We start from the raw sequence: 22,944 nt of genomic DNA, 5'->3' as shown, positions 1-22,944 counted from the left end.
CTCAGTAAAGACAAATGATACTGAGTGGGTGAAGGAAGATTAAAGGCAGTGGAAGAGGTAAAAATTGATGGAAGGAAGGAAAGAAATTAGTGGAAGAATATCAAGTAGATAACCAAGGAATGTACATGAGACAGAAAAGGAAAAATATTTAGGTAGTGTAAGAATCTGAATCACAGACAGATCAGGAAAAGGAAGGTAGGAAACTGAAGAAAGAAAGTGGAAAATAAAAAATCCAGATAATCTATAGCTACTTTCTACAACAGTGTTGTTGAACAAACTGGTACCTTACATCAAATTGAACTTGCAGGCAATAATTGAATGAAAACTTACATTGTTAGATTAAAATCAGGATACATACACATCCAAGGTATAATCTATGAGCAGAAAATATGTTCTTTAAAAAGAAAAAAGGACACAAAAAAAGCTCTATCATCTTACAATGGGTTGTGGGTACCCGATACCAGCTCCACCAGCCTTCACATCATATGAGTCATACTGTGGAGAAAAACTCTGTAAAAGAAATAGAGAAAAACAAGAAAGAGGAAAAAAAAAAGAAAAAAAAAGAAAAATAAGTGATTGCTACAATACAAGTATTTTTTATAGTGGTACAGTAAATGCATGAAAATAACTCATTTGTGTCTGCTGAGTAGTACTAGCTTGACCTATAGCTGCCATATATTTACATAAGAGAATCCCAGATAGTGTCTTCTTTCTGAGGTCATGGTGACATTAGCTCCCCATGCTGGGCACATTCATTTTTCTTCTTGACAGCTTGTCCTTAGCTGAACCACAAAATTACTTTTCTCTCTCCTTTTACTCTGGTTTGACTCCTTCTTAGCTCCTTTCCCCAATTTCTCTGTCTCTTTTCTGTTGGACTTAGTTGTTTCTCAAGGATGTTGATGAAATATTTGTTGTTGCTCCAAAGAGCACAGCTGTTTATTATTATCATTATAATTTTCCTGATTTCTTTTACCTGTGCCTAATGAATGACTCATTTCACATGAGCAGGCAGCCAAATCATGTGGCATTAGTGCAGTGATGCATTATTGGCCCACAGGTGGTTGAGCAGGAAGGGTTGAACACATGCAGTGTTCTGCCTGTTCCCCCAAAGCACTGTGGATCCAGCTCCTGCACTAACCAGGTCAGGATCCAACAGCACATCTTTGATACAGGGTTGGAATGGAGGACTAATTCAGCCTGTTTTCCTCTCCTGTGTTTGCCTCTCAAACCCCAAACCAGTGTCACTGGTGCCCACTGGGACTGGTAAAGTGATCCACAGCTCAGTCCTGCAGAGGCAATCCCTTTCAGGATTAAATAAAAATGAGACATCTTGCCTCACCTTCTGGCTTACCTGGGAGTGGGAAGCATATGTGGAAGTTATAATCAGCGTACTCAAAAGTAGCAATGATTTTAACATGCACTATTTATCAGCTTTGTGCTAAAGAAATCCCATCTTGCACCCTGGGCTTGGTGGCCTGCAGGGATGACAGTGTCACCCTGTAACAAAGCACGGCCTGGGGCTCAGGGCTGATTCACTTCAGATACAATCAGCTCTCTTGCTGGGTGTGCCCAGATCTTCTGAAGTGACTTCAGCATCCAGTGAACCAGAAATAAAGAGGCACCGTGACAAATAATACTTGCATGGCACCTCCCTGCCAGCAGAGGAGCAGTGCTTCAGTCTAGTCTTGTTGGAATGTTCTGTTATTAAACATGGATTGATGAAATATAGGAAAATAGGAGACTTCCCTAACTATTAAGCTTATGGGGAAATTCTCCATCAGACTCTTTCTGATCAGATTATTTCTGAGTTACCAAAGTCTTCAGCAGATCAGCCCCCAAAAGTTTTAAAAAGTAAGGTAAGGCATATATTTAATTGCATTTAATTGCACTTCAAAGAAATTTTATGGACAAACCCTCAAAACAACAGCAAAACCCCACATACCACCCATCTCTGTTTCCCAAAGGCACAAATGGGATGGATGCCACCAAAAGCAAAGCACCTGAGCAGGTGTAGGGGACAGGTGCCTACAGCATTACTTTGCATGGCTATGAGCACCAAGGGAGAAGCTGAACATAACAGTGACTTACACCTCCACTTATACTGGGACACGACTGGCAGATTCCTGGGGGCCCAGGAGCTCCAGGGCTCCCTGGCTGTCCTGGTGGGCCAGGGGGACCATTTCTGCCTGGAACTCCAGGAGAACCCTGCAAAGACACAAACACAGCAGATACAGATGTTGTCACTCGCCTCCAGCTGCACGGACATGGAGGGACATACCTTTCCATTCATAACAAAGGCTGTGTGTCGTGGTGGGAAAGCTCTCCTAAACAAGGCCACAACCAAACATTCAGGAAAGACAGACAAAATTCACACATGGAAACACTTGGTTAATGAAACCTAATTACAACTGATACATAATCAAACTCATCAGAAATATTTAGCAGTTCAGTTCCTGAATCTGAAATTATTACTGCTAGTAGAGACTTAAAGATGTTTTTTCCTCCTTCTTTAAAGAAGTACAACAAAATATAACAAATGTAGTACAGTTTGGACTAAACTCTGTTCTTTCAGTTTAAATTTTTGAGAGTGTTGTTGAAGCTAAAGCTCCGCTTCAAAATAACTATATGATACAGTCCTGCTGCAGACAGTTCAGACATCAATGAAAGCAGGATATCCTGGCAGCTTGAATGGGATATATAGCACTAGTGGAATGGGGTCTTGATTTTGTTGGTTTCCTTGGGAAAAAAAACCCAAACAAACTGCACTTACAGGATCTCCCTTGGGGCCTCGGCTCACTACTCCAGGAGTCTACAAAAAAAAAAAAAAAAAAAAAAGGAAAGGTAATTAAATAAAAAAACAGAATCAAAAAATGTGTACACATTAAGAAGAGCAAAATGCTTAAACATTTGATATAGTTTTCTCACATGAATTCCATTAATGCTTATTCAGGATATTTAAAAGATGTAGGGTTTTTGGTCAGTCAAGCTACTATTGCTTGGATAATTTATAGAATTACACCTCCCCTAGAGGCAAGAACATGGCACTAATGAATTCAGTACAGCTTTGCCATTGAGTGCCATTGGGACAGAATCCCACTGTGGAATGCTGTGACAGTTTTCTTGAGTCCTTCTCACACCAGCATGTGAAGTGATGAGCTAATTTTAAATTCTCAGATCTACTGATGCAATTTATTTATTTTTCAATTAATAATTCAGTTACATGTTACTAACTGGATTTTCAATTTTTGTGTTCAGCTGCTACCTTCAGTAGCAAAGAATATTCAGCTGAAACAATCTTGGATCTTTCAAGATAGCATTTCCCTATACACTATCCAAGGTCATCAGGACAGCTTCCAATGGCCTGACCAAACTGCTACATCAAAGAGAGATGCTGGGTGAAGAGTTCACATGTTCTTCATTATCAGGAACTCCAGAACTTAAGAGTCTCTAAACAAAGAGAGGGAGGTGTACTTAAATCTCCAACATGCTTTTCAATACCACTCATTTCCACCTCTCAACATGTTCAGTGAAGTAGCTCAGAGGACCCTGGGACCAGTGGAGTACTGCAAGTGAGGTGCAAATAAGATTAGGTGACATATCTGTGTGTGACATATCTGTGTGTGACAATCCATGTGTAAACAGATGTGCTGTAGAGCTGCAGAAATGCATCTTCTCTCTCCTCCTCACATCTCTTTCTTATTTTGTAGATAAGGATTTTTAATGAGGCAGCCTAGGTACTTTGACAGAACCTCATGGATCTTTAACATTGGTGAAATGTTCAGATAAGCTGAAAGCTCAGATAGCTGGCTCACTCACTGAAAGACTTAGGAAGGGGGCTTGGCATGTACTAACATTCTTGATTTTCCTGAGGCTAAGTTGCTGCAACTGGTTTGTATAATGTTGGTGTCCATAAAAAGATGATGATAAATTAGGTATGTACAGTACAATCACCTTTCCTTTACAGGGCATTAAGTCAGCAATAAGACTGCAAAAGGAAATTCACTCTGTGATGATGTAGAATTGAGTTGATGAGAAATGAAGACACAGAGATGCTATTAAAGTTCTCTAATTTTCTTTGACTCTGTGTTGGCATTATTTTCATCGATATGGATTGAGTATTAAGTCAAAAATAAGGTGTTTGCTTTATTCCTATGCTTTTCCATAAAATGAAAAATGTAATGCCTATTTGCTGCCCTCTGTCCCTTTCTACTATTTTGGTGCCTGTTGTCTACACAAAACTGAGTTGGAAGACTTAATATTATCAGCTGCATTGTCCATCCTAAGTATTTGCCTAAATTCAGAAAGTGGCATTGAAAAGAAAAGCATTTAAGAATGTCTAAGCCAAAATGATTTGAGGTTGATGTGCATTAAGAAGGCAGCGAGACCAAAGAAACAACAGTGAGAATAAACTTACTCTTGGAGGTGGTGTTGTTGTTTGTGGGCAAACTGGGCAGCACTCCCCAAAAGGGATCTCTGGGTTGGGGCAGTCCAGCTCCTGATCATCACAGATGATGTCATCGCAGAGAACAGATCCCGAGTCGCACACGCAGATTTGGCATGGCTCTGGTTTCCAAACGTCCCTGTCAGCATAAGCCTGCCCAAGATGGGTACATCCTGTGACTGGAAAGAGAGAAAAATAGTGTTGGATATTATTTCAAATGTGTTTTCCAAATTACAAACGAGTAACATGAAAGCTGTTAGATAGTTTGTTTGGTTTCCTGGTTCATGCATGTGAAGCAAAAGGCTAAATGCTGCTTTTCAGGCACTGAGGGATCTGTTACATTAATTGCAGAGTCTGCTCTGAGTTTATAAACAGACATCAGTGGAAACCTCCTGGAGCTGAGCCAAAGCCCAATTAAATCTCTGATAATCTTCTGTCTTGAGTAATTTTAGTGTCAGACAGAATTACTGTCTAATTAACAATCAAATTCTCTGCTGCAGCTCAAGAGTAAATGTGCCTAAGCTCTCCAGCAAGAGTGCCACTGGCCCCACGTGCCAACAGGAGCACTTGCACATGGATGTGGGATAAGCCATCTGTCTAGCACCAGCCCCTGTCTCCAGCATCTTGCATTATTAGCTGCCACCAAGGGGCTTCAAAGACTTTTTGAAAGCCAGCGTATGTGACAGATCTGAAAGAACGCTCACGTTAATTGCCCAAATGGTTTGCAATTATTCTATCAGCTGGCCTGCTCAAATGTTACAAGTGTCTTTTTTTTTTTCAGAAAAAAAAGATTGTTCATCTGTAATATTCATGGCTTTGTGAATTCCTTCCAACAGCTGTTTTACTGGTCAAACTTTTTATAGACTATGAATATGAAAAGGTTGACAAAAACTGCCTTGACACATTAAAGTTTGGGATGGTATTTTCCTAGAAAAACACAATCCAGACAGCCAGGCCATTTAAGAACCCAATGTAAAATAGCACTAAGAGCATCTAATTTGAGTTTTACAAGCTCATTTTAAGTTTTGTAGATGTTATTAGAAGTCTTAGATTGCAAACATAAATATCACTGAATGTCATGAATAATTTAATATTTTTTTCATGGATAGTTAGATTTTCATGGATAGTTAGATAATTTTTTTTCATGGATAGTTAGATAGATAGATTTTTTTTTTCATGGATAATTAAAAATAATTCAGTTTATAAAAACAACATTCTGGAGAAAGAGCTATTTTTGTGCCTACATCATTCTTAAAACTTTAATAGGAGGATAATTTACCTACTATATGCTACCCTTCAAAAACAGAAAGAAAATGACAAAAGATGAAATTCAAATCTCTGACATTAAAATTGCCACTGGTTCCAGGCAGAAATTTTTGAATATCATCAAACTTTAATGGCCACAATTATCTAGTATGAGACTGAGCCCAAATTTATTGCAGTTTGTTCCTATGGGTTATGCAGTCCCCCCTTTTTTTTTCCTTCCTGCATCTTTAATCTCTGTTTTTATCTTTCCACCACTGCATTAGCACCCTGGTCTCGTTTTTTTCCTTTTTCTTCCTCTCTGTATTTGTGGGTGAGTATCCCCATTCCACACCAATGTTCTTTGGCAATGTGCGCACTTAGATGTGTTTCCTTTCTTCTCATGCTTCCTCTGCATTTCACCCTTCCCATAACACAGAACTTCCCTTTTCATCTTCTGCAAATCCTTTCATTTTGTACCTGAGCAGTTCCCCTTCTTTATTGCCATGTGCTCAACTGAGCTTGGTTTGCTCCTTCTGCTCCCTTCCCACTTTTTCACTCAGCTGGTTTTGCTTGGTCACATGGATCTGACATTTTCCTCTATTTCACCCATGGAATTCATTATCTCCATTAAACTCTGGAAGGGCAAGGGGGAAAACAGTCATGGCTCCCTGAGGGGAGAGCCAGAGTGCAGATCCTGGGGAAGAGCACTCCATGGGACAGGAGGGTTTATTTTCCCAGTTTGAATCCTACTACAGGCTGTCCATGTCCATGCACACCATCTTGTGTTATTTTTGCACTTATAAAAGAACCATCAGGAAAATGTTGACTTGTTAAAGCTGGCACTCCTTATGGTTAAGAGTTGATTTTGACCACTGTCTTGATTAGAACAACAAAGCTTCAAAAACCCTTTCCAGATATTTTCAAGCCAATATTTTTTTCTTTGCTTGATATCAAGCTGGGATCCAGTATTTTACCTTTCTTTGACAACACAAAAAATCTTAACATGGAAAACCTTCCAATGGCATATGAAAACTCACTCCCCTCAGACATTCTCTATCATTTAGAAACTCAGATTTTCCTTTTCTACCCCTTTTGGGCCTCTCTAGAAACTTAATATTCTGCACAAGAGAGACGGAGAAGAGCTGCTCATTTCCAGGACAGCCTCTTCCCCACACCCACATATCACAGGCTTATGGCATCAGAGGATGCTCCTTCAAAGGATCTAACAATGTGTACCTCTGAATAGGGTCTAGAACTCCTTCATTAACCTGCCAAGCCAGAGCTAGTTTCTAAAAATGTTGCTTGGCTTCCCAGTCCTCACCCCACAAAACCATATCCATGGATCCCAGGGAAATAAGCTGATTCTCTGCTTAGTTATGTGCTGACTGTTCCTGCAAGAAACATTTTCCTCCTTTTCACAAGCCAGGATCTTGCTGTGGGCTCTAAGGGAAAAAATAGGCTGCCCAGTCTTGTCAAGGCTATTGACAAATGTTTCCTGACAAACAGGAAGGCTGAAATGCAGCAGTGAAGGATTATGAATGAAATCTTTATAATCCCTGAAGTGACTCAAGAGAAAAACCAAATCATAGAGATTGCTCACATGGAGCCCTCGAAAGCTGTGTGCTGTGGGAGGCAGAGCCTCACAGAGCTGCTGGGGAGGTTAGAGCCTGTGAGCCTTCCTGGAGGAGGGGTTGGATGCACCCTGGAGAGCATGGATGGGCACAGATCCACACCACCCAGAGCAATGGACTGCCCAGCTGTCCCTCTGCTTGAGCACCCACCAGCTCCACAGCTTAAAATGCTCTTTTCATTTGGAACCACAATAATGAAGGGGAGGAATTCCTTTTTTCTAGAGCAAGTCATAGTTGTTAAATAAAAATACCATTGTATGGATCTCAAAGAACCTAATTATGTTAGTGTTTGCATTTGTATATACAGTTATATGAATTGCATACACACATAGGGAGATGTATAGCATACACATGTTTCTGTACCCAGAAGATTTGTTTGATTAATTGTAATATTCTGATTTCCAGCTCCTAGTATCACTTAGCCTTTGAAAACCACCTAATTTTTTAACTATGTGTTTAAAACAACAAGGTCCTTATTTACTAGGAAATTCATATCCAAGGATTTGAACATTCCTACATCATTTTTTTTCATAATTCTCACCTTTTTTCATTGATTTGTTTTGTTATTTTCAGAGATGTGATCTTGCTGCTTTACAGCAAAGAGGACATCTCCAATGAGGAGCAGAAAAAGGCCATCTTTCCCCTGGTTTTGCACTGCTAGTTAATAAAGATTTTGTTTCTAAGACAGAAGCAGTCTTTCCTCAGTGCCCAATTTTTCACACTGTGAAGACTTACCTGCCATATATTATTCAAGATATCAATAAAAACCACAGAAATTTAAAATTTGTCATGATGCCTGATAGTTTTTCATTAATAAGGAAATAAAGGAGTTATCTCTGCATTTTTTACAAGCTTGTGATTCAGTTATGCTACAGTAGATGGCATCATTTAACAGGAAGACGACAAAAATTTGAAGACATATGGATCTAATGATATTCATATTTGCTTCTAACTTTCTGGACATTGTTAAATGAATTAAGAAATAAGCTAGGAGAGCTGCAATGAAAACTGCTGTGGCCTTTGGCAGAATGAAAGTATTAAATAGATTTCCAAAGGAAACTTACATCTGGGAAGACTTAGGGTGTTAAAGACACCCCCTCTGTGCTCAGATGTAGATCTGTGTGTCAGCATGTTATGACATAATGCATTTTGCATTGCTCATAAAGATTAACTGTTAGCTCCAAAATCCTTTGGAAAGCTGATTTGTGCTAAAGCACTGGTGAGTAACATATAGGAATAATGAGGTTATAAAAAAGCTGACTTGTCTTCCTCTAGACTTGTGGTATAACAGCCACATACTTGCCTTAGCCAGCTTTTCTTATTGATTCCTAAACATTCTCATTAGCCTGAGAGTTAAGAAACATTAGATCTCAATAGTATTTGTCTATGGCAATGCACAATCTTATTCTTCCTCCCACAGCCCTAAATATGATGGCCGTACAGCACTTCACTTCTGTGGCACTTACTGCAATGTTTTGTTGGAAGGCCTGTCAATCTCTAGTGCACTGTTATAAAAGTTTAATATTTGAAAGCCTGAATTAATTTGAAATTATGCTGTTTACCGAGCACTCATGTTATAGGTTTTGCTGCGCGTAGCACTTTCCTGGGCTAGCCCAAATACTGAATAAAATAAAAAAAAAGGCCAGACAATAATTTTTGTATGTTGATTTTGAATTATTTCCCATTCTAGGCAGACTGGCAGCTGTCCATAAGCAGGCCAATATTGAAAGCTGAAAGGAAAATCACAATTTAGTTCCAAAGGACCTATAGATGGGGTACATAGAAGAGCCCAAATGTGTGCAAGGGAAAACACAGATGGCCATTGTCATATGGCCTGAAAGATGACAGATGTCATACGGGACATAATCCCAATCCCAGAGTGGTGAAGGGGAATTTGTTATCACATGAGAATCTGACCTGCTCTGCAGTTGGTTTTGGCTTTGCATTTGTGCAAGCACCATGATCATGACTTAACCACAATTTTATGGCAAAAGGAAAAAATTTCCTAATAGTATGCTCAAAAAACCACAGGCTTTTCCACTTTGGAGAAAGGCAATGTCCAGCTATTGCATTAGAAGCAGACTTGCATATCCCCCATTTACAGAGATGTGACTAAAGGGTTAGAAATGAAAAAACATCTTGAACTTTTCTGGTTCTGCCTCAGAGAGGGCAATAGTCCACACAGGGGTGACTCATGATCCCCCAGCAGCTGCCTGATGATGGCCTGGGAAGCAAAACTGAGGAGCTTTGGTCTGTGAGAATCTGATCACAAACACGAGTCAAACAAACAACTTCTTCTGTATTTATGAATCTACTAAAGGCTAAAGCAGCAAGATAAAGAAGCCCTTGCCTCTAACTTTGACAGAATCCAAAGCCTAATGAAGTTAAGAAGAGCATTTGTGTTACTCTTTTAGCTGTACGAAACCTGTGCTTCCTCATCCTGACCTAGTTTTGCAGGATGAGTACTTCAAAAATTGTTTTACATTTCTTCTGTAGTAAATACATCTGTTAATTGCATACCCCAGTACTGTCGGATACATTGTTTAAGCAAAGCACAAAGTAGAAGGAAGATTTGTTGTCTATTTTCAATACAAACACAATCATTCTTCCCTGCTGGAGTAGGTGGAGGAATCCATCCCAGCATGTGCAGCAATGCTGCTTTCCATTTCCTGAGCAGAAAAGAATGCCACAGCATCTACCTCGAGGCAAATGGTTTGGGCTCCCTGTCTGGTATGAGGATGATGTTTACAAGAAACCCAAACACACTCGTTCCATCCCATCATTAGTAATGGAAACAGGCAGGCTCATAATGAATGAATTGGCTGCAGCAGCAGGGATGGGATGGCCTGGTCTGCTGGCATGTCCGGTCAGTGCTGAGTACTCCAAAGGGCTCAAACCCTGTCTGGGTCACAGCAGTCAGGAAAAGAGGTGGAAAAAAAGGAGAAGAAATGGTTTAATCAGTTGGGGTTTTTTTTTAACTGCAAGGCCTTTAAACATTCTCTCAGCTGGAATTGTCTTAAACAGCTAATGAATTGAATCTATTTCACACAGTGCACAAAGACATAAGGGCCAATTTAGGTATCCATACATATTAGGATATTTTCAGGTTTAATAGTAATGATGGAATATTTTGCAAGGCTTGTCCACATGTGATTGAAGGTAACGAAACCTCCATTTATTAAACTCCTAAATGCAGACCTAAACACCTAAATGTTGACCCAGAGTGGGTCAACCATAAAAATCCATTGATGCTCTGGGACCTGTAGAAGGAAGAGCTGCTATCAGGTGGAATGGAAAAGGAGCATGAATGAATAGTCCACAGACTTCCCAAGTTCCACACCGAAAAGGACAGCTACATCCTGTGCTTTCAGAATGAAACTGAACCTTTCTTACTTCTAGGGATGCTTGTCTGCCAAGAAAGCTGGCATTGGAACAGTTCTGCTCCTGCACTTGTCCCAGTTTTGCTCTTTTCTCAGATGCAGAGTAAGAAAGAGAAAGCTGCTTAAAAGAATGCTGGTTAAGCATTCAGAATACTGTACTTGTCTGTCAGAGGTGGTGCAGGATGGAGTCATGTGCTGTTTCACTGGCAATGTACAGAAGAGTCTGGATCCTTGTGTCACACAGCCAAACTGTCCTTGCTTCGAGACCCACCCAGTCTGCATGTCAGATTACAAAACAAATAAGAAAATAGCAGGCCTGCACTGGTACAAACAAGTGCATGCATTTTAAACAGCTCATTCCTTGCTCCCTTCATTTGTCTTTATATGCTGCAAATGCCACAGCCTTTCTGCAGCCTTTAGAAACTAAGAAATATCAGGATTAGAATATATCCTAAACATATTTGTTACCAAGTAAAACACAAAATGCCTCTATTTCCCCTGCAGATTATTGGATTTTTTCCTAATCTTTCAAAGTGGATTTAAAAACTCTAATTTTTCTGTTTTATCTTCAGAGGTTTAGGTTTCACAAATTGCTCCACTTGGGCACACATGCTGACACCCTGGAATGATGTTCTTCATACAGCTTCCAAAGCTCACCCTGCCACAGCAGTGCTGCAAAGAAATCGTGACCAGAGATATCCCAGCAGAGATGTTGTTACACAACAGCCTCCCTGCTTCAGCTGGTGTCTGGCACAAGAAACCATGGCCAAAGAACTGGCTTGTTTCAAAACTGGTAATAAGCAAACAAATGCAGGGTGGTTTCTCTGCTGGTTTAGTTGGGGAGGGTTGTTTTTTGGCAGAGCAGTCCTTTCAAGCTGAGTCATACAAGAGGCAGGATAGAGCAGACTGCTCTGTCTCTATCACCTTGCTTCTTTCTTGGGGCTGCCCAGGAAAATGTTGACTGTCTGGTCCTGAACACATAAAAGTCATTTTGAGGAAAAACTTCTGCTGCATTCAAGAGACAGTTACACCCCTTTTGTTCATAGCTATTCCTTGACAACATCATGGGCAAATTGCTTTTTGCATGTGAGGAAGATATTCCTGACTGACCATCTGTATTGAGATGTTACTCTGGGATTTCCTCTTCAATGTCCCCTCTCAACCAGCTGACTATGGGACCAAATTATATTTATGCTTCTGTCTTTTCAGTAGAGATCAACCTCTTTTTGCCATGAACTCCAGAATTCAGATAATTCCTCCCTGATTAAGGGTAACCACTGTCTGATCAGAACCTCCCTTGATTTTACTGGGCTTTGAATCAGACCTAAAAGTTGTTAGCTTCTAATCATTCTGGTGGAAATTCTGGTGGAAGCTCTTCAGTGCCTGAGAGATCCAATCTTTTGCTAAGGGTAACATTAGCATTAGAGCAGGACACAAAGAAGACATTTCATCATAATTCAGTTAAAGCCTTTTAGAGGGACCATTGCATCATACGTCAGCTACTCTTCAATTACTGGTAAAATGCCTATGAGATTTTTCCATCCCCTCTGTTCTTACATTACAATATTTTTTGGCACATCACTTTTTGTGCCATGTGGTGTCATGCTAAAAATAAGGAACAGGCTGCAAGAACTTCTTTTGTGGCTATTTAGTTTTAGTGCTGGCATAAATTCTAATATTAGTCTGCAGAAATATTACTTTTATCTACTTAGAGTGAATGATACCAAATTCTTCCATAAAGACTTGTATCTTCAACTAAGCAAAAATGGACATAAATTTAAGGTCCAATATGATTTCTGATGATTTAATGGATTTATTAGTTTCTTTAAACATGTATTCTGCTCATTCCTTGGGCAGTCGATGAAGACTTCTAGAGTCAGAATCCAAGTGTCAAGGCAATGTTAGTTTTGAACACTTGACCACTTCCAATTCTATTAGATAAGAAACTGGTCTAACATATTTCTAAAGAAAAGTAATAGTTCAAGCTCAACATTACTAGGATCAATTAATGGGAAAAATTTACTAAAGTACAGCACAAGATTTTGCCAAACTTTAAAAAAAAAAAAAAAAAAAAGTCAGCCCCAAGGTGTAGCTCAAAGACATAGTTCTGCATTCCTGATTTTAGCTAGGACCAGGCAGAGTTTATAACAATGGAGGGTTCTTTGAGACATTTCTTGAATAGGTCAGCCCTGGGAAGAATAAAGAAAAAACTGGAAAAGTCATTGTGCACAGGTTTCCCAGACTCTACAACCACTCTGACAGATCCAAAACATCATGAGAGAGAGTTTCAGCTTTTGATCTGATAAGAGAAAGGGAATGAATACAAACTGATAATTGTTGAAGTTTGATCCACAAAGAATCTCATTTAAAACACTGAACTATAACTACTTAATTAATGATGCTTTAACCTTCTGGCATGACAAAACTTAAACACTGTGTGGGGAAACATGTATGACTTTTGTTTTGCATTGTCTAAATTTGTAATTAAAACAATTTTTGGCAAGTAATTAAAATTTCAAGTGGGACACGATCCTCTCTTTCCCCTCAGCCCTGTGAGAGAGTGAACAGATTTATGCAATGCTGTTTCTGTGGTTTGCCTTGGAAGAGATCAGCCTGATTCAATGCTTCTCTCCTGAGGCTGAAGCAGATGGGAAATGTTACAATGGCAGTATAATACATGTGGTAATATAATTTATATTTTCAGATACCTTGGACAAAGTCACCCCAATATAACTCCACAGCCATGATGGATTTACATCTGAGATGAGTAGAGCAGCAGGGGGGAAAATTCTACGCTGGCCTAAGTCCCTGCACGATTTTATTGGTTTCCCTGTAATTTCAGAAGTTGGAAGTAAATGAAGGATTTGGTTCTTGCATTTCATATTCCAGTGAAGGATTAAAGTGCTCTGGCATACTGTCTAAAGAAAAGAATCATATCTTTGGCTGCCAATAAATTAAGGGTATTTGTAATTCAGAAGGTTGTGGTGGGGTTCTAAATGCATAGAGCATCATTAACCTAGATTCATCTGCAAAACAGTTTGTATTCATTCACTCCTTATTCCAGTTTGTACTAATTCACCCCACATCCATTTTGGACAGTTTGTTGGATATGGATGGCAGTATTTGAAATTCTTCTTAATCTGCCTCATAGAGGATATTAAATGGCTATTTGTACACTGGATACAACGCTCTTATTGTCAACCTCCTAGGGCTACTAAAGTAAGTATTGTGAGGGTTTTCTCAGGGTACCAAAGACAATTTAATTTTGGAGACACTTTTAAATATCAAGTTCTATGCTTGGCCATTTTTCAAGCACAAAGACCTACAGATCTTCCTAACTAATTCCCTTGTGAGGTGAAAATTCACACTTTTGGTGCAGCGAAGAGCCTGCAAGCAGAGAGCTGGCTTTTTATTAATATCAGAGGTCAGCAGCCTTGCTACTGAAGTGGCTGCCTGAGGCCTGGCACACATTTAGCTCTCCCTGCTCTGTGCAGCAACAACCCCAGCTGGCACAGGGAAAGAATAAACAGCTCCACATAGCCCAGGAGGGCTGGAACATCTGCAGCAGACACAACCCCATCCAGCACAGTTTATCTGCTGAGCCCTTAAAAGGTATGAGTGAAAGAGCAGGAGCCAAAGAACACCTGATAAATGAAAAGGCTCTGCACAATTCACTTTTTTTGATTCTTTACTGAAAGGCATTTACAGTAATCTTTCTCTCTTCAGCTGCTCAGAAATAGTCAGTTGGACTAGAAAACCTCTCTTCTTTCTTCCCCCCACTCCTCCATATTAATGCTATTCTGTTCATACAAAAAAGAGGGAGCTACAAAGAGGACCACCCTGCCAACAGCTAAGCCACCAACAGCCTTAGAATATTGTGCAAAGAATCTTCAAAATGTCTGAGCAGATTTCAATTACTCTTTTCAAAGATTTGCAATTCCCACTACACAGCCCATTGTTTGCTTTCACTAGGACATTCCTCTCTTAAACAGCTGGCACAGAATGACTACTGCTCTGCAGGGAAACAAGCAAACACCATACAGTAGATTAAAAGCCAAAAACAGAGAAGCTGAAGGTTTTTTTTTTTTTAAAGAGGCTGTCATGAACATAAAAGTGTTTTCCAAGAAAATATGAATTCTATTTTTGCTGCTTATAGCTGAAGGAAAGCATGGGGGATGTAGTTTACTCTCCTTTGATGCTCAGCATGGCAATTACAGTGAACATCAAAGGAACAATGAGCGATGCTTCCCATATTTCCTATTAACTCTGTTCGGGTGAGCAATTGTCTCTGCCTCATCTCTTTGAAAAAAAAGGATGCAATTTTGTTCTTGCTTATTTTCCTAAAAGAAAATGGAAAGAAGGAAAAGAGAAGAAGCAGCACAAAGGGAAAGAAGAGAGAAAAAAGGTGTTTGCCGCAGACAGCCTTCTAATGCACCTACTGGTCACTGGGCGTGAGCTGCAGGGAGCTTCAGTGGGATCTGATTATGTCCAGGAGTTTTCCAAGAACTGCCGGAGCTGAATTGCTCTGGGAAGTATTTTCCAGACACAGATCATCCTTTCATATCTACTGCTGCAAAATGTGCCTGGGTTGTTCCTGTGATTCTGCTGCCCTTTGCAGCGCTGGAGTTGGGAATAAAGGGGTGCCTGAAGCTGCCCAAGCAGCCCAAGAAAGGTTTGCACTCAGGAGGAAAGGTTTCACCTGATGGGAAAGCAGAGGTGCCTGTGCCACCCTCCAGGGTGGGATGCACAGTGACATGAAAGAGAAATCCAGCAGCAGAAAGGGATGTGTCTCCAGTGGCTGTGGATACTTTTGCATTTTGCTGAAGGCCAAACTCTGCTAAAGTCTTAAATCTAAAAGTCACATCCCTCATTTCTTGACAGTCATTTGTGTGCCCTTTTAGCTGTAGGAGAAGGCCTAGGCTTTCAAAACAAAAAAACACATTCAGCCTTGAAATACATATATTTTCATTACCCTCACATTCTTCCTGTTCAAAGTTCTGTGCATGCTTTCTCCTTCCTGGCAGATATCTCTTCATGGAGTATTTGTGTGAATCAAAGCAAGACAAAAATGTGCAGACGTTGTTAAAGGAAGTACCATTTGCATTCTCCTTCTGATAGTTCACGTTTAAATGAAGGGTTTGACATAAATGGGGGAAAATGGAAGTAGTCTCTGAGCTAATCTGAAAGGAATCTCCTCTGCTAAACTAAACAAAGCCAGAAGTCCCAGAGCTGAAGTTTATCCAAACTAAAGCCAACAAACGGTTGTTGTTGGAGGGGGTTATATCATGTTTTCCATTGTCATGTTGACATGAAACAGGCAGAGGCTTCCACTTTGCAAACTCAGAGACAAGATTGGCTCTGAAGTGAAAATAAATAAAGAGAAACAGTGGCTGGAAGTAGGTTAAGTTTCCTCTAATCAAAATTCAAATAACCTTTCCTATAAAACAGAAGATGAGAAAAAATAATGACTGCTTAAAACACAAATGAAAAATACAATGTACTATAGCTCTACATGTGAAAGATGAGCTACTCTACAGTGAATGGTGCATTTCATTCCTCCTTGCACACTTCCAGCATTTGAGATAGGGTTAGCAGACCTCCCCCTGTCTCTCTTGTAGTTACAGAAGAGACTTTCTGATTCCAGTAATTTGTAATTTTTTACTTGGAGGGTCTCTCTTGATTAACCATAGTCAGAAGCAATGCAAGGGTTAATATTTGATTTTTCTTTTTAGTACAGTCTCAAAGCCATGTGAGAAATATTAATAGCATGGCCACCATATATAAATATGTAAATCTTATTTCCCTGAAACAAAGTCTGACTGTGTTGAATGGAGAAAAATCAAGAAATTCTGTGGGAATTCCTTACAGATTTTTCCAGTGACAAAATGTCTCTTGTGAGGGAAGTCACAGAGAGGACAGAATGGAAAGCTTCATGAACCCTGTGCATCAAAAGACTGAGTGGAAGAAAATCCCTAGAGAAGTAACTGTCCTGCAGCAGTCACCAAGGCTGTGGGAAGCTGCCAGCAGTGAGCCACCACACAGCACCTCTGCCACAGGGACACCACTGGTGTGGCAAGCATGGCCCTGAGAGTCAGCCCTCCAGGAGGAATCCCTGGCATCCCCTGGGATGCAGGGGGGCAGCACGCTGCGGGCCAGGGCTGCAGCATGCTCTGCACCCAGCTTCACTGCCCTCAACAGCCTGACCTCCAGTTACAGAGGTAAAATAACCCTTTTTGCACCCACCCTGGAGCAGGAATCACATCTGTGCCCAGTCCTCCTTCGGTACAAGGTGTATCACCATGGATATGTAGAAGCAGGGGTAGGCAAAGTATTGTAGCAGGTAAATGATGACACTAAAATGTTTGTTCCATTTAGGGTTGAAGGTTACCTATCACCTGCCAAAAACCAAAATCAGAATGTCTCAAAATTATAGACAATTGGTGGTAGATACTCAACTCTAAACCATAATCTACAATTTACCAGGCTGCAACATGGAGAATGGGCTAACAGCAGCAGTGTTGAATCAGAACACATTTTATTATACCTTTCTCAAGTCTGTTTTATTTTTTTAAATTATTTTTTGGGTGCTGCCAATAACACATTGAACTGTGCTCCATCATATCAAACTGCAATGGTGTAGGACCCTAATCCAGTTACTTTAAGACCATAAAAACCCCTATTTGTTAGTAACATATCTTTCCCATTGCCAACAATTTCCCTTTTCTTAACTGAGATCTTTTGCCTAGTTTCTTAAAGAAGCATGACTAAAGGACAGCATAATCTGGAATATAAATGGCATGACCATTGCACTAATATCTAATTCTGTGAGCTTTGACAAGTTATTACTCCAAACCAACAAATTACATCTTGCAACTCTTACAGCAGTGGCTTGTGCTCTTCAGCAGACCAGGAACCTTCCACTGAAAATCAAGAGCGATACAGTGCTCCAGGTGCCCACTAGCCTGGGAAAGTGCACTTTGTTATGGTTTGCCCTTCCTGGTAGGCTGAACCTTTCAACTCTGAAGAGGTTGCTTTTAACCCCAAAAGCTAAATGCAGCTCTGCATTGTCTCCATTACCAGCCCTCGGTATGCTGTCGCAATTAGGAGGGCAGGTATGTCCCATTTTCTGCAGATTTCTGATTAAAACAGGGTGTGAACAAGACTAGCACATAACTGGGATAATGAATTATGGAACAATGTCAGTCTGGTTTCTCAGCTAGCCTGTGGAACAAAAAAGCAATGGTAATTTCTTTTTTTTTTTTTTTTTTTTGAGCAGCATTAATTGCAACTCTCCCCCAGCTGTTGTGTAAGACTGGCATCAGCAGAGTTTTCAAGTGACACCTGGCTGCTTATTTCAAACATCAACACTTTGGCAGAAGCTGGAAGAGGAAACAGGATCTGCTTGTAATCTGCAGCACTAAGAGGAGAGCAAACGTAATGACTCTGACCCAGGCATCAACAGTGAGGTTTGTGCCAGCAACAACACCCTTCTACCTCTGCCTCTCCCCACTGTAATAAAGCAGTGGATGTTTCCAACTCCACCTCCTCTTTCAGAAAATCAGTCTGTGTAGATTTGGTGATTTGGTCTCAAGTCAAAAACAAATCTGGAAAATAATGAAAGGGTTATATAATAGTCTCATTTTCCTAAGGCTAATGTGTTCCAGGGGTGTGTGATATAAAATGTGTTTATGAAATTTGTCATATTTCCAAGAACATATATATAATGTTTGGAGGGGGTGGATTCCCCAGGCTTTCATTTAGCATGATTTTTCCAGACCAGAAAGGAATGTTTCAATTTTCCTAAGCATACCTTGTCTGCTGTGTGCTTGGTAAAAAAATAGCTAGGAAAAATGGAAGAAGAGGAGCAGACCCCAGATATTTCATTACTTTGCAAAGTCCAGGTTACTTACAATGGTTAATTATCTCTTGGCACACAGATTTGCATCATCTGGTTTTTCTGTCAAAATTCTGGAGGGAAACCTTTCTGAGTTACCAAAACTTTTGAGGAGAGATAGTTCTGTTGTTAGCATTACCCTTAAACTGGAAATTTATCAACAAAGAGCACATGTGTGCAGTGTTCCATACAGCTAACTGCTAAACATGACAGTCTGGCAGTCTCACAAATAAACTACATCTGTACAGTACCCATCCACTTTACATGCTATCCAATCCTTCCCAGTTAATAAAAAAAGAATGCAAAATGGCCAAATCAGCTGTTTATGAGTTTTCCTGAAATATCATTCTTTTCTCTGGGATCAGAAATGGGTGCTCAGCATGAAAAGTAATTTGCATGCTGCCTCCTGAAACCTACATGTAATGGTTATATATCATTTTAAAACAGCAATTTGCAACTGAAAGTAGTATGAAAGGTCAATAAGTCTTGTCAGAGAGATTTTAGCATTCAGCCATTACCTCAGAAATGAGTTTTCTGACCAAACATCCAAGATAATACTTGCATTACAAGGAAAACACTAAATTACCTTAGAGCAAAAAATTACTTGGAATAATACTGAAGGGTTTCTGGCATTGCTGCCACACTGCTTTCAGAGCAGTAGAGTTTTCCTAATGACCTCAGCAAAGTTCCTCAAGGACTGGGGAAGTGTCCTGCTCTGGCTCACTGAGGTGTCCTTTAAGCATCACAGATGCAGCTGAGACAGGCCCAAATCCATCTGACTTCCCTTTTGGCACTGATGTGAGGGCACTGTGGATTGTGTCCTTTGTAGGCAGTGGAAATGTCCAAATACCTTTAGCTAGTCTGGCTAGCTAAAACTTATTCTGTCTTTTGGAAGGAGATGTCATGATGGCCTCTACAAACTCAAGATAAATGGGATGAATGCAGGCTGCAAATCTTAGCAAATGCTTTCACAACTTGGGTGGAGATGGATTTCTTTCCTAAAGAAGCTTTCTAATATCTTATACTTTTGAGTAGTTTAATATGCAGGATGCAAAGGTGCCTTCAAAGGGTGGAACCCAATGTGCATTTCTGGACTCTGAATCATCTGTCATGTCCTGAAGTCCTGGCTTGGTGTCCTGTCAGCCATCAGGGGGCATCTTATCTTGGACATGGGCAGGGCTGGAAAGCCCTGACACACATCAGAAAACCTGGATTGTGTCAAGGTGATTTCACCTCCAGGCTAAAAACATCCTGATGAGTTACAAGGACATACAGCTTTTGAGTTCAGATAGTATTCCTTGCTGCACAGTACCTGAATTCCCAAGCTCTAGAAGAGGTTTAGCCTGAGGCTGTACTCAAATCCCCATTCCAAGCTATTACAGCAAGACAAAGAAACACATAGCCCAGGGGTACATCTGACTACCCTAAACTCAGTGTATACTGAGCAGTTTCCTTAATATCTTGCCAAGTCTTGTCTCCTGGCAGGCTTTCCTAAGGAAAATTTTATATTGACTTACATTTGATACTAACCATATAAACATTTTTCTTGACAAGAGAGAGCATTTCAGCATGTCTGGAAATTCTCTTTTCAGTTGTGGAAAATTTGGTTTCCCAGTCTATTCCCTGCCCTGCACATGAATTAGTGATACGAATAATCAACTCCTTCAACTATAATTTTCTGTGAGAAAAGCATATTCAAATGTGTGGAAAAAAACATTCTAAAGTGAGGAGAGCATCCAATTTTTAAGGGATAACTAGTGATTTATCAGTCTCTCTGTGTAACCTCATCCCTGTAAATAGTATGGAAGTTAGCCCAGTAAGGAAATGTTACAACACCATGAAACAGGAATGTGGCAGAGAAATGAGAATACTCATTCACACTTCATTTCTGCATTGTTTTTCTACCCCAAATTCACCATTTATTGAGTCAAATATATGTTGTATCTCAGAAATGTCCGGGATATGCCTAGAGTGAGGGAAGGAGACCTGGCACCCAGGAAGGGTTTGTTTATGGAGAGAAATAAAATTGATGTTCCTTCTCTTTATATTGGATTGTGTCTTAGTGCTTGTTCCTCTGACGATAGACACAGGTATACAAAAGAACACTTACTGCATGTTAAATATAAACCATATATATTATCTGCTGCTGGAAGTAGAGAAAACTCACAGCACATATTTGCTAAAATTTTATAATCACTGAATTTTATAATTTTTACTCATTATTGGAGAGAGAGTTTGTATATACGGCAAGGCAGAAACAGAAAAGGATCAGTTCACAGTAAATTTGGTTTACTCTCTACAGAATATATGCATTGGTTGTTTTTTGGGTTTTTTTTTTTGTAGACACTTAGGCACAGCCTGTGTCTGTGCTAGGCTAGGGGGCTGGTGCTGCAGAGGCTCTTGCCTGCTTTGCTCATGCACAGATCCTCCTGAGCGCCAAGTGCTCTGGTGCCAGCAGGCTGCTCCTGGTGGAGTCACTCACTCCTCGGCAGAGGTCCCTGTCCAGGTATGGTGAGACAGATGGGCTTGCCATGAAGTGGCTCAAGTAATTCTTTTCATGATGTGTGACATACAGAGTAGTGTAGGGTGTGATTTTAAAGACATTTGGCTTTCCTTTACAGTTTCTTTTGCCGCTGCTTATAGAGTTAATTGTAAGGTTATTCCTTGCCTCTCTGTAGGAATAAACAAATTGCTGATCTTTCATATTTACAGGAGAGAAAACTGTTTTATCTTAAGGAAGTACTGGTTTACAATATCTGGCAAGCAGGAACTGAGCACATCCAAAAAAGGTCAGCTGTACTTGTGGAATGTCATCTGTTTAACTTAAATACTCATACCACACTTATCTTCACTCTAGGTTGAATTCTTGTATACAAAGTACTTCTCTCCCCTCTGAATTCCATGTTCAGTTGGTTTTTAGTGTTCTTGCTCTCTGTAAACATGCACACACACACACTCACATGGACTTACATATACCATCAACTGCTAAACAGTCTCAAGAAGGGCTGAAACAGCCTGCAGATGCTTGATTCAAACTATTGCAGCCGAGGGAATTAAGTTACCCTCCTGTTCTATGCCAAAGCAAAAGTTCTGTAAGCTGACATATTTTCATATATCACTCTTAAAAACTCCTTCAACAAAACCATTCAGAATTTTAAGGCTTTTTTTCCTGCATGCAAATTGTTGAAAGAAAACCCCACGCTGCCAGTGTAAGACAAACAAGTACAAAGGAGAACTCCAAATAAAATAGCTGGAAGCAAAGACTTTTTCCTTGTGAAAAAGAGCTTCCAGGCAGCATGGAGCTAACAGCTATTATGTTATTCCAAGAGTTAAAAGAAATAGCTTAGAATCTCCTCGGTGTCTGTAGCAGGAAAACAAGTAAGAACAAGAACAAATGCAGCCAAGGCAGACAGCACTGTACAGTCCTTCTAACTTTAAAGAAAGCAAAGCAAAGAAAAATCTTTGGGATGATACTGCAAATCCCTGCAGCTTTCAGCTTCACCGTTAAACATCTGACTGCTGAACTAGTGAAGGAAAAGTGTTCTGGTGAGATTCGTGCATACACACTTCTGACAAGCTATTAAAATTATTGGTAAAAATAAAAATAAAATAAAAACATGAAATCATAAGAAGCTTGAATTACTCACCGACTTGTTGTGCCAAAATAACTGAGGGTTGAAACACGGCAAGAATGAGCAAAGTTACTTTTTGCACAGAGCTCATCATGTCTAAATATTAGACATGAGACTCTCTGTGCAAAAATAAAAAATGGGGGGGGAAGAAAAAAATCTGTTCAAAATAGCAACATCGGTTGTTCCCTGCCCTTCCAGCACCGGGCCATGTACAGAACTCAGCCACAAGCATTCTCCAGCTTTGGCCTTAAATAGGAAAAAAATTGGCTTACTTTTCTTTTCCACCCCCTTTACTGAAACATGAGAAGAAGACCCATCCCCTAACAGTAAATGAATGATTAATATTTCTCTTGGCTTTACAGAAGACTAAAGTCAACTAAACAAGATACACAGCACATCTGGAACTTTTGTGTGCGTACGAAATGCATGCTGACACTGTATATGAGCAGTTAGTGTGCACTCTATGTGACATATGTGCACGTGAAAAAAAAGCCCCATGCCAAAGCACCCGGGGTAAGGCATTTTTTCGTGTTAATTAGGAGTCAATGGGTAAAACCCAAAGAGGATTTTTAGTTCTCAGTGCTCCCTAACAAAGATAAAAGTTAAGTGGAGGTGTAGCTGCACAGACTGAAAGAATCCCAGAAGTGGAGGAGCAAACCTGGGTATTTCTGCTAATGTGCAATCAGAGTTAATCAAAGGAAGTTCTGAAAATCACACTTCT

General features: G+C 40.1%; 1 protein-coding gene across 1 annotated transcript in view; it reads right to left on the bottom strand.

Annotated features, from left to right (window-relative positions):
• The window catches only part of COL3A1 (collagen type III alpha 1 chain), a 47,921-nt gene extending 25,455 nt beyond the window's left edge, over window positions 1-22,466 (bottom strand). The window contains exons 1-5 of the mRNA XM_014266999.2: window positions 22,239-22,466; window positions 4,415-4,620; window positions 2,771-2,809; window positions 2,089-2,205; window positions 439-510 (exon numbers count right to left, since the gene is read on the bottom strand). Of these exons, the coding sequence (XP_014122474.1) occupies window positions 439-510; window positions 2,089-2,205; window positions 2,771-2,809; window positions 4,415-4,620; window positions 22,239-22,317 (513 nt within the window). The 5' untranslated portion in view covers window positions 22,318-22,466. The remainder of the gene's footprint in view (window positions 1-438; window positions 511-2,088; window positions 2,206-2,770; window positions 2,810-4,414; window positions 4,621-22,238) is intronic.
• Window positions 22,467-22,944: the final 478 nt, after the last annotated feature.

The sequence above is a fragment of the Zonotrichia albicollis genome, chromosome 10, assembly GCF_047830755.1.
Source record: "Zonotrichia albicollis isolate bZonAlb1 chromosome 10, bZonAlb1.hap1, whole genome shotgun sequence".
Classification (NCBI taxonomy): Eukaryota; Metazoa; Chordata; class Aves; order Passeriformes; family Passerellidae; genus Zonotrichia; species Zonotrichia albicollis.
Note: the sequence above shows the minus strand (reverse complement) of the source record. Positions and strands in the feature narration are given on the sequence as shown.